Here is a 13,232-nt window from a genome sequence, read left to right as displayed (position 1 = left end):
TTTTGACGAGAATTTGATTGATAGGTAGCTGATAATTTAAGGAGTAACTTAGGCTACTTTTTTTAGACTAACTTCGCCCCGCGGCGTCATCGCGGTACGACAATAAACGTGGGTAGGTAACATCGCGGGACTCGGCTATCATCAATAATAAAGTTTAATATTTCGGAAGCGAAGCGAGGGCGGATCGCTAGTACTAAATAAAACCTTTAATTACAAAGATAAATGTGGCTTATTAAGCGAAATGTCTCTTAAATCAAATAGCCTTTCACTCCTCGAAATGATGTAAAAATCTTAAAAACCAAACAAGTTTAGTAGTAGTAGTAGTAGTAGTATTGGGAAAATATAATACTTGACAGAAAAACTTAATCATCATGTTCTTTTACTGATATTGGCCTCTGAAGCGAGACTTCTCTGTCACAGCTCGCGCCGATTAGTATCACACCAGTGATATCTAGGGTGACCCACCGGCCTACAACTCTATTTCGAACATCCTCAAAAACTAAATTGGCGGTAGTAAATCTTGCGAGTCCGCACAGGTATTTACCGCCACTCTGCCTATTTCTGCCGTGAAGCAGTAATACGTTTCGGTTTGAAGGGTGATGCAGCCATTGTACTGTAAAAACTGAGACCTTAAAACTTATATCTTAAGGCGAGTGGCGGCGTTTACGTTGTACGGCTCCGGCAACCACTTAACACCAGGTGAGCCGTGAGCTCGTCCACCCACCTAAGCAATAAAAATAAAAAAATAAAAGAAAAAAGTGTGTGTGTGTGCAAGTCACACACGGTAGAAGTGAAACTTATAAATAAGATATAGAAATAGATATACTGACTATCCTACTACACAGGAACATACATATTATGGACAATGTTTAGTAGATGATAGTGGGGATGCTACGAAGAGTCGCACAAAGAGGAGACCGAGAACGTCTAATATGTTCTATCTCATTCTCTCGCCGGCTGAATCCTATACATTTATGTGTGTGTGTGTCTCTATGGACTTATTTTTTCGTTTCATCGAGTTTGAAATCACAATTCTAAAGAAGTTTAACTTCAAAAAGTTCTCATTGTGCGATTGCTCTGTTGTCTTTTAGGTCCGAGACGCGTCTTATGGGTCATCATCAGACTCCGACGGCGAGTTGGAGGGCATCAGCGGCGAGCCCTGGGGTGTCGCGAGACTACTGTATGCTGGTCTGGCTACTTTGGCCGTCGGTCTCGTTGTTTACTTCGTTGGCACCGGAGACAAGGTACACTCAATGTGGTCGTAGCTATCATATTATATTTGACAGCTGCCTAAATTTCGGTAACAATATTTTCAAGATAAGTTTGCATATATACAAGCCCCGAATATAATAACATTCGGACCCTTGGTATACCGAGCAATTTCGCGCGCTCGGTGGAAGATCTTCCCTTTGTCGTTAGCCCTCAAGTCTACATCAATTATCTTACTAATTCAAGAAAAATTGTTCAAAAGTAACCAGCAGATTCTGCTTCTAAGACTGGTTGGGCAATATGAGCGGAAAAAGAGAAGCCATTCGGCGTCTGAAATGACATCAGGATGATTGTAGTTCAGTTGGCCCAACTACTTGATAAAGAGCGTCGATGATGCATCCATCCTTCCAAGTGTTCACTTTGGGGTTCTAGCTTTGAAACAGCAGATGCGTTGCCGCCCATAGGTTAATGACTCTCTTTTACAATATTAGTTCCTTTTACTAATGTTTTAGGGTTTCAAAACGCCGGCCCTACGGCTGGTGGGGCCTTCGCTCATTGTTGCGGGTCTTGCGTGTTGTCTCCTTCGTATCGCCTTTTGTATATTCGCCAAGCCCTGCTGTCGTCGACGGACGAACTACAAGGAGAGCAGAAGGTGAGTTTAATAACATGCTAATGCGGCGCGCGTCGACTTCTCTGAACGTTATTGTTTTTTTTATTTTTATTACCCTTGTAGGCAGACGAGCATACGGCCCACCTGATGGTGAGTGGTTACCGTGGCCCATGGACTTCAGCAATGCCAGGGGCAGAGCCAAGCCGCTGCCTACCGCAAAGTGATATGTATGTGTGTGATAAGCTACGAATAAAACTAGACTAGTACTACTAAAGTATTTTCTCTGGTTTTTATGAGCTGAATATAAAGTAGGGGGAAGCACCAGCTACGTCTTGGGGGGATTAGGAAAAATGCTGGATGGACCGAAATTGGGTAGGTTCATCAAGTTACATGTTCTACGCGCTGCTTGATGAGGTTGATATGGACGGTTTTAATTAATTTAATTTTTAAAAAATATACTAATATAGTTCTCAAGTTATTTCTAATACTAACACGGTATGAGCCTATGATGTTTCGAAATAAAAGTTTTTTTATATAATAAATAATATATACATACATACAGCGGTAGTCAAATAATTAGAAACACTTTTTATGAGTAAAGAAAGAATAACTCCAACGTAAAAATGTTCGTAAAAAATATACACATTCAATATCAATCAATCAATTATGCAATAATACATATAACCACTGTAATAAAAAAATCATAAAATATAAAACCTAAATTGCTTTTAATTACAAAATGAGTCTTCCACATGTAGGAGATTATTTTCTGTTACTGGCCGCTTGGACGCATAATTAAAAACATTTTACAAAAGCATATACCTATCCTTAGCTCGTTCTTTTTTTGAAATTGGAGAATAATATTTTTACATTATTCTCCAATTTCAAAAAAAAATATATTAATATTTTTATATTACATATTATAATGAATATTTTAGTTATTTTTGTTATGTAACTGACATTTTGAAAAAAAACTGACTATTTTCATTTAGCTACTGAACAGCACAGTGTTATTTTAATATTAATAATACACAAAAAAAGAAAATCGGCCAATAAAATTTTTAGAATATTTATTTAATTTTTACTTTTTTTGATTGTCGTGTTAGACTGTCTGGCTGTGTCGAGGGAGAAGAGATGCCGTTGGCGGGGAGCGGGTCCCGGGGAGTTGGGCCCGCGCAGTGCTCGCCCGCGCGACGCCTCGACGCCTCCTCCTGCGACGTGTCCAGCCTCTCCAGCGGGGAGGAGGACGAACGCATGCGACGGTATCGCACCGCATCGCTGCATCCTCCTATTTTACACCAGGTAGTGTAGCTAACTACGTAAATAGACACACGTGTTTTCCTGCTGCCAGTCGAATGAGACATCGTTTGCTTTACGATTGACGTCACTGTATCGATATGTACAGAGCTGGTATACAGTATACAGTAAGGTTTGATTACGGATTATAAACTATTCCCGTGTCTAGTATTAACATATCGCCATTTATTACTTACTCGATCTATTGTTCTGACGCTGACCTTACTCTTATTCCCGTAGAGTTATAGTATAATGTTTCATAAAAGGAATTTCTCTGCCAAGAAAGAAATCACTTAATCGCTTTTAAATAACACGTCTCTATTTTATTTATAAAAATATGGTGACACAGTAGCTGAGTGATAATTTTGAGCGACACGCCCGATAGACAAGAACAACAAAAAAAAGAACACGAACGATCAGAAATCAAGTTTAAATTAATTTGCCAACAAAAAAAAACATACGAAATTATTAGGAAGTATTTAATGATTCAAACGTAACACTGTAACAACTTTCACTGTAACTAGCGTACTGCCTTTTTCGTTTCAGGTCATGGCGCATCAAAATGGCGGACAAAGCGGGAATCGGTTATCACCACAAGGCACGTTGCGAAACAGTCCGTCCCCGCAGAGCGCGGCTCGGCACACGCCGTCACCGCACAGCACTATGCACCACAGTCCGCCGACGCAGGCCGCCGCCTTGCCCGGTGCAGCGGTGCAACAAAGTGCAATACCCAGCGCAGTGCCGCTAAGCGCTACGTTACCAAGCGCAATGGCGTCGAGCGCGAACAATGCCAACGCCGGTCGCCGACCGCCCCCTCGCAACGTCTCGTTCGCCGGCGGATCCGACGGCGAACTCGTCCTTAGTCCCGCCCAACTACGGTCCTAACCTTAAAAACAATGCGTGACTCGCGTTACCTTACCTTCCAATCGGTCACGTGATTCAATGAAACTCTGTTGTCATGTGTGAAACGTTTCCGCAAAACACTCTACGGATTTGTAATTTATTTGCACGTCTCATAATGGTCTTACTGGAAGCTATGGTAAAATAACTAACATAGTGTCATAAATTAGTGTTTCAAACAATGAATAAAAAAAAACTTGATTTACTTTTATGATTTTTTACAAATTCTCTAAGTATTACGTCACAAAAAAATGTTACCAAGGAGTGTTTACATTTTCTACTATTACTTACGTTGCTTCTAATCTGTGGACGCCTTTAACTATTTTACAGTAGATTTCGTGTCATAATATATCTAACTCTAAGATTTAATCTTAATTCTGTAGCGATTTAATACTGAATGTGCTAGATTCACTGTCTATAAGTCAACTAGTTACGCTCGACGGGGTGTGAATTTGTAGAAGAAAAAAAACTACCAAACTGACAATTTTGAGGGACTCTGGTATGATGATGAGTTACACCAGGTTAAGTTTGTTGCATTTTTTTTTATTTTGTTCACAGTGCAGTGATGAAGAAACATATAATATTTACATAAACATATTAAAACCATTATGTTCTTAAATAAAATTGTTAATCTAATGATTGTTAGTACATACAGCAGACGTAGGTATATTGCAGGAAAAAAACGAAAGCAAGCAAGTTCACATCACGTCCGTGTTCGAATCTAAATCTTTAATAAATTTATTAACTAAATTGTGTTAAATTGCCTACTATTAGACGCGAATTTATATTTAAATACTTAAAAACATAAAATAGATTTATAACTGACAATAATGATTGTTAACTGATGTATAAAATGTTATGGCGTGTGTGCGTTAATTTTATTTAGTTACGTCCAACAATATGGATGTAGTTGAAGCGTCAAGTTAGTAGAATAAAAACTGAAACAAGAACTTACATATCGACGCTTTAAAGGCAAACAAGACTAAGCGACAATAACTGATTTGTACATAAATGATAGGCAATAACCATATTCGATGCGCAAAAAAATATATATTACTAGGTCTATTAAAATCATTTCAATCCTACAGCTACTAGCTAGATTCTACTACAGCTAGATTCGATAAAATAAATTTTGGTTTCAGGTATTTCAACTTTAAATTAGTCTACTGTAAAGTTCACGCATTGTCGCTTAGTCACGTTTGCCTTTCAAGCGTCGAATTATGTTTTTGACAGATAAGCTTCACAGTCGTTTCGTAGGGTTGTGGTTTAAATTTTATTACGATTCATCAATCCATCGAATTATGTATATCGAAACATAATTTTACATCACTAACCGTTTTAACTATGTGGAAGTAGCCTATAAAATTACGAATTAAAATGAAAGAGGATTTTTATGATAACTTGAAGAGTGATATTGTGTAAGTTTTTATTTTTATTTTATCATCGTATATTTTATTCAGGTTTAAGCACATGCTTATTACACATTCATATTAAATTGTGAAAAGTTAACAAATTCTTTGGACACTACTTCTCGGGTGCTTCGAAAAAAAAAAGATTGAAGTTGTGCTATTTGATTGAGAGGATTACTGAAGAATATTGTAATAACTAATATAGGTCAAAAGTTCGAGTAGCCAATGGTTATAAGTACAATAAAAAAAAAAAACGCCAGAAAGAAAATTATGCGTTTAAAAGTATCATTTAATTTTTAATTATAATTTTTAATTAAACAAAAAAAAATCCAATTAAATAATTAACCAAAAACACACTTGGAATCTCCATAGAGATTAACTTAAACCAACCACTTAAAAATTAACTAAATAAACTATTGTTACTCTTTCGTTCAAATTCTTTTTTACAATTTCAACAAAGTCAAATATATATTTTTTAAGTCTTTTATTTATTTCACTTACTCAAAACAATACTTTAGTAGCTCGTTGCCGTCCATCAACGCTTTTATCTCGCTGGTCACACACACAAAATACTAGCGATATCTTGCCGCGTTATCAACATTCGGCTTAAAAGCAAGGCTTAAGATGGAGATAGTTATGCTTTTGTCTAAATAATATTTATAAATGAATTCTTTCCGTAATTTTTTTTCTCAAACTCCGCTGGTTGCCTAAGGGGATATTCCAGCTAAGCTCTGGCTGATAGGTGAGCTTATATGATGCTCTACCTGAGAGAGTTAACTTTTACGCTATCGTCAACGTTAAAAAACTCGCACTAAGCACACTGTTCTTCGCAAAATCTACCATCGGATTGGAATCGCGACCCATTGAGAAGATCCGGCGAGTGGTTGATTAGTGGGTTATGCCTATGGGTTTTGTACAAATAACTTTAGAAGTAAACATTATTCTTCGTCGGCTGTCGTCACAATAACCAACTTGACGTTTGAACTACACAGACACCAAATATATAAATATAGTTAGCTAATTACATAAAATTGGTGTATAGTGAGTGATATACTGTTTGACAGTCATGTTTTTTATGTGTAAGTAATTTAAAAAAAGTAATAAATATATATATTATATTAATTATAATGTGTGTTTAAGCGTGCATTGTATATTGCACAGATTAATATAATGTTTATAAATATATTGTAACAATGATATATTTTAGAAATATTTGCACCTTTCGTAGTGAAATATTAAATTGTATAACCGCAGATTTTAACTAGGATATTGGAGTCGAGACACAAAATTAATAGTGTGTGTGTTTTAAAATAAAACGTGTTTAATAAAAGTTTTTATTATCGAAACCAAAATATAAAAAAACAAGAAATTGTCTATGAAATAAAACATTTTGATTCGTTTTTGTCAATTATACCTTTGTAATGACATGAAGATGTAGTTTATTTGAATTATTTAAATCTAAGGATTGTCAATTACTTACTGATTATTTTTGATATAAGATTAGCGTTGCTGTTTATTTTTGTTGTCAATATGAATTGCTTGAAAATGTAATACTATCTAACATTCTTTTGAAGTGAAGAATGAATTGATTTATGCAAAATACCAAAAATAAATAACAGTACCAAAATTACCAATATATTTAAAACGTTGAAATCGTATGCAAACAATTTTTTAAGTTATTTTTTATTCCAAATTAAACATGAATAAATACAAAATAGTGTAACCCTAACAATAATTTATATAACTAATCTATATACATAAATTATTTCGTAGAGAAAAATTAATTTGCGTGGATGCCTAATACATATAATTTCTACAAATTTATTAACTGACGCGTTAAGTTGGTATCATTTAAAAAAAAGTATATTACAACACCAGATTTAAACATAGATTTACGTAAATAGGTGGTAAGAAAAAATTATGAGCTTCATTTAGACTAAATGGCTTACGTAACAGAGTGTTGTGTACATTAACGAAATAATCGACCATCAAACGTCATTTCCTTACTTCATCGTCTAAAAAGATAATTGAATGAGTAATTTACAACAAAAAATTTATTATATCATTTTAAAGTAAAACCTGATACTGAAATGAGTTTTTGAATTACGTCTCTGGCTCTAAAACAATAAAGTATACAGTCTTGATATTTATATACTATATGCGAGTACCTATATTTATGTTATACTAATACGTTTTCTGATACTCGATAGCAAATTGGAGGCATCGTTAAATACGTAAGAAAACCGCTGTTATTTTGTTTGTTTATTACATTAACAGCACAGACAATGAAAATTTTGCAATTTAATTCTGATGGCAGATAGATTGGACACAGCTACCAAAACTTTATTTAATGCAGTAATTGCTTCAGAAAAACTGATACACGATGCATTTCAATTTAATGACGTCACTAGTAAGCGATTTGAAACATTTTTTGTGTGAAGGCAATATTATTTTAGGCTGTGCTATCTTGAACTAGGTGACGCCTTACAGAGAAGTGAGAGACTAAACACAGATTACTCATTAAAGTTGAGAGGATATTTTGTAACGACGAAAACGCGCACACAAAACTGGTAACAGGGTTCATTTAGTTTATTTACTGACAGACGGATTCCCGTTTACCAAACTCAAATTTTACGATAAACCTTTATAAATTCTACCATCAACGAACGTATATTTTACTAAGGGAAATCCGTCAACACTTTTATTGGATTATAAATAAATCCATTTAGTAATGAATTCGTTGAAATTTCGTGACGAAAATCTGCGTACAACTGTCAAAATCAATGTTCGAAATAAAATATTTTTCACTTCGCCAATTCATATCGCTTTCAACTAATAGTATGTTTTCAGCTTGTTTATGAATTCGAAGCGTTTTTATTGTTGAATTTAATATAACTTTGCTTTTATAACTTTGAGACGACATTGCGATAATTTTTAACCAAATCACTTAATGGGATTGCAAAATTACAGTCATAACGCAATGCTTAAAGGATACATAGGTGTTTGTCCGTTTTTTTTTTGGAATCTATTCCAAAAGTTCATTGTTAAATAGGGCTTAGCATCTAAAGGTCGTATTGTGAGCTCACACGGGTAACTTTTAGCTTACTGCCTATTTTTTAAGCAGTCAGCGTTGTGGCTTAAAGTATGATATCTATTATAGCCGTCATTATACTAACGAGCTCTCGAGGGTATTCACGTTTGAGTGTTTATGGGCATCAATATAGACTTCAAAATTGCCCGAGAATATTTATGACGCGACGGATCCAATGACATGCTATCTGTGGCGGTAGTCATCACGGAACACAAGATATTTGACAGATGCCTGAATTTCCCTTACGATATTTTCAAAATAAGCTTGCATATATGTATACAAGTTCCGAAGAACAATATTAGGAGTGATAGTCTACCGAGCGATATCTCCCGCTCAGTGGAAGATCTTCTCTCTGTCGTATACCCCACAGGTCGGCGAACATGGTCCAATCTTCGCGAGACAGGACCGTCGGTCTACCGAGCAATAGCACCCGCTCGGTGGAAGATCTTTCCATTCGTTGTATACCTACATAATGGTACTGGTGTACTGGAACATGGATTTATGTTTGACAAAGCTCATTTCTGGCCTTCTTTAGAGTAGGTACTCCTCCTATGTCTGGGCCGGATTTCCCAAAAACTAGCTGCTTACGTTTTATTCCATATATGGCCGTTCCGACTACTGATAACCCCGTATCCACGGATCGTTTGCAACAAATCAGTATACGAACGAACTTCGATTCTCTCTGTAATTTTGTACCCCATGTTCTCTGAGGAATGCTCTCTAGGATTATTGGAGACGATCCCGCGTTTTTTTTTTACTATCGGACCGCCCACCACCTGAATAGAGTACATCCATACTACCAAAAACCCGTTGCTTTCTACAGTGCGATTCCATTAGATCGATTTTATTTGTGAACTTTCCATGGGGTTTCGTGAGGGCTAGGACACATCTTTCTTCAAACGTGAGGACACTCGACAGTGATAGGCAGCATTGCTGACGTCCATGTATGCTAACCTTTCTACAAATGTATAAAACATATTTATTACCCGTGCGGACCCACAAAGCGTTTTAGGTAGTTGGTAACAGAGTTTTTTTTTTTTTAATTTTAGCGTCTGACTTTTATAGCACGATGTTTTCTTTTATCGTTCGTGAAAAGCATTTTAGATACGTATTTACACTTGCAATTGCTACCTGGCGTAGCATTCAAACCGCAGCAAAATTACGGACAAGGATTTCAAAATATGACTCAAACTATTATTTTAGTAATGTGAAATACTAACATACCTTATAAACATGTTTTTTTTTCATTATCCTAATATTTCGACCACACGATCGTGGTTCTTAATCGCAGGTTATTCAAACAATTGCTTATTTCGTCTGATGTTTATGTTAAATCAATGGCAGATGATTTTCCGTTTTAGCTGTTCATTTATTTTAATAAAACGTATATTAAGTTCTGTTCGCGTATATAAATACACGTGCTTCCATATGGCTTGCATTAACGAATGTTTTATTCGTGTTTCCTATATAAGTGCTACTTCATAGTCTAATAATATAGTTTTAATTTGATAAGCTTGAATTATGTTTGTGGCCTAATTTTGTTCCACGTTATGATGATACTCTGATTAACTGTTGTAACTATACTTAAGACCTTATATCTCAAGTTGGGTGGCGCATTTACATCATTGATGTCTATGGGCTCCAGTAAGCGCTTAACACCAGGTGGGCTGTGAGCTGGTCCACCCATGAGAGCAATAAAAAATCATCACATAAACATTTTTTTTATTATTGAGTGAAAATTTTATTTAATTTAATTTATTGTGTACAATTGATATATCATATACTGACATTGTACATTAATAAATTACATAAATTAACAAAATAAGAAATATAGCTGCTCGCTGTTCGTTGTTCAAAAATAGTTTTCAAAATTTTACTACGAAATATCCAAATGAAATTTGTACTACCTATTTATGACTACAAAAACTAACAACTGAGTGATATAACATCAAATTTATACACACGCAGCACTGATATAATCGTAGAAATATCATATTCACGTTATAAAAACAGTTTAGTAAAAAAGGACACATTACCCCGAATTGCTACTCACTAACTACTTGCTTATATTTTGAAGTCGGTTATAAATTCGATCGTTTCCAGAAATGATTAAGGTTTGCAGAATCATTATCAACGGAGTGAAATCAAAACGTGGATTTTTAAAATATAACTTTAACAAATACTTTTTTGTAAATATAAACTACTCTAGTGTAGCTACAGCTTACATTATAAGTAGCTTTAACAGTGTTAGAAAATACAATAGTAATGAAACGCAATTTTTTTACTGTATTTAAGTTACGTGTAGATACTGAATATGGACGTAATATTAATTATTTAGTTGTACAATACGACGTTTTTCAAAGAAAAGTACCTATAGTAAGTTGCGCCACAGAACATTTTAAATTATTAATATAATTTATTCATTTTCGTAAAATATGTTTCGTCTTTCATTAATTACATAAACTGTTTTTGAAATTAAGTTTTATTAAGAAAGAAAAAAACGTTATTGCCATTATAGGTTTATACTAAGACGATATACCATTGAAAATTTAAAACATGTACTTTAATATACAGACAGAATTCACATTGGAGTGTTAAAGCAAAATGTAAATTGACACAGCTCAATATTGCTTGAGGTTTTTTTTTTAATTCAATTTAGTATACTTGTGTAAATAATTTCACATCATACCCGTGTTGTTCATCGTTTGAATTATTTATAGGCATTGGTGCATATCATGTGTATAGAGCAAATGAATAATCAAATAAATTAGAACGAAAATATAGTTGATAATATTGTTTTATTTGCCTGCATATCGTGGCGAGCTATTTGGATATTCCACAGGAAATTTCAATGATCGTCGCACAGAATAACTATTGACATCGTAATGCCCACTGAGTTTCTCGCCGGATCTTCTCAGTGGGTCGCGTTTCCGATCCGGTGGTAGATTCTGCGAAGCACTGCTCTTGCTAGGGTCAGTGTTAGCATCACTCCGGTTTGAGCCCCATGAGCTCACCCACTAGTTAAGGTTACGCTGAAATAGCTTCTCAAGGCTATCGGCTTAGGTAGGAAAAAAATATATAAAAAAAGTCATTGTAAGTAGTCTAGTCCAATATAATTTTGGCATAAACAATGAAAGCGTCAGTTTCTTCGTGAGGGCAGCGCGACACGACAACTGTATCGTATTCGTCGTAAACTACATTCCCGTCCCGGACGACGCAAGACACAGCCGTCGTCGCCCGACATATCTTTTCGGATACTATTGAACCACTCTCGGTGCTTATTAGCGCTCCAAGCACCGGTCATGGTTCTCGTCAAATTTGTCAAAAGGCCTTTGGTGTCGAGTTTAATGTACAACAAAATCCACATAGACACAGCACACTGATTCCTTCTCAGTCACGACTCTTATTCCGTTTCAAAAATGTTTATTTACCTTTGTGTTGGGAACTCAACACTTACGCCAAAAATTTTAGATCAGAAAATGAGAAAATTATATGTGCAGTTCACATGCGGGAGAAAGTAAATCAGAAGTGCTCTGTTTTTGGTATCGTTTTTTAGCCTTGAAGAAGTGGAGTGCTGTGAATAATTTTCGCAATTATTCTATTTTATTCGCAGTCACAATATAAACGGACAGTTAGTTTATCGGCCAGAGCGACACAAGCGACTTTTTATCCCGGGAAAAGGCAATGTGTTTCGCTGACTTATTTATCTACTTAAGGCTTTTTTTTTGTCCCCTACCTAGCTGAGAGCCTTGAGGCTAGTTCAGCGTAACCTTAACTAGTACCTACTAGTACCTACTAGTTAAGGTTACGCTGAAATTGCCCTGACGATGTTGCTACCACGAACCCTAGCAAGAGCCGTGCTTCGCAGAATCTACCACCGGATCGGAAACGCGACCCACTGAGAAGATCAGGCGAGAAACTCAGTGGGCTGTGTCTGACGGTTAATTTACTCGTCGAGCCCTTCATCGCAAGCGACGGGTTCGACGAGAACGATGATATTTAGAGCGGGAAGTCGCGGGGCACGTTCTGTAGATAATGGTAAAATGTTGCGTTATGGTAATTGAGTGTGGACTGTATTTATTGTTTTGAGATATTTTACCTTGATATGACTAATTAAATACTTAATTATAAGAGAAATATAAAATTTGTGATTTGTTCTTGGCGACTGGATTTAAAACAGAAAGTGTCATGGCGGACGTCGCTCGCTGACCTTTTGACGTTCAAAAGCTGAACAAAAAGGTTTTTTTTTATTGTTTGGATGGGTGGACGAGCTTACAGCCCACGTGGTGTAAGTGGTTACTGGAGCCCATAGATATCTACGACGTAAATGTGCCACCCAACTTCAGCTATAAGTTGTAAGGTCTCAGTTTAGTTACAACGGCTGCCCCGCCCTTCAAACCGAAACGCATTACTGCTTCACGGCAGAAATAGGCAGGGTGGTGGTACCTACCCGTGCGGACTCACAAGAGGTCCTACCACCAGTAAGCTATGTATTTATGCTGCTTTCTATAGATCCGCGTAATTAATAGGATATGGGATATTATGGGTCCCTACGGAAAAGTATCACCATGTGTTTCGCCGGGTAGCGCAGATTTCGACCCCATTTATCAGAGCTCCATTAATTCAAGTCAATTTCAATCAAATTAAATTCAGTTGGCGGTGAGTTCGTCCGTCTGACGAGGTGCAAAACCAACACACACACTCGACATTTTGGGAT

General features: G+C 36.0%; 2 protein-coding genes across 4 annotated transcripts in view; both read left to right on the top strand.

Moving 5' to 3' along the window:
- Positions 1-11,306, top strand: part of LOC114240687 (uncharacterized) — a 104,997-nt gene extending 93,691 nt beyond the window's left edge. For all 3 annotated transcript variants that reach the window (XM_028171325.2, XM_089734135.1, XM_028171328.2), the window contains 4 exons: positions 1,092-1,244; positions 1,722-1,861; positions 2,926-3,121; positions 3,662-11,306. In XM_028171325.2, coding sequence (XP_028027126.2) covers positions 1,092-1,244; positions 1,722-1,861; positions 2,926-3,121; positions 3,662-4,000 — 828 coding nt within the window. In that variant the 3' untranslated portion in view covers positions 4,001-11,306. The remainder of the gene's footprint in view (positions 1-1,091; positions 1,245-1,721; positions 1,862-2,925; positions 3,122-3,661) is intronic.
- Positions 1-13,232, top strand: part of LOC114240653 (soluble calcium-activated nucleotidase 1) — a 441,880-nt gene that overhangs the window by 256,912 nt on the left and 171,736 nt on the right. The gene's annotated exons all lie outside the window — the stretch shown is intronic.

This window comes from Bombyx mandarina, chromosome 17, assembly GCF_030267445.1.
Source record: "Bombyx mandarina strain Sakado chromosome 17, ASM3026744v2".
Classification (NCBI taxonomy): Eukaryota; Metazoa; Arthropoda; class Insecta; order Lepidoptera; family Bombycidae; genus Bombyx; species Bombyx mandarina.
Note: the sequence above shows the minus strand (reverse complement) of the source record. Positions and strands in the feature narration are given on the sequence as shown.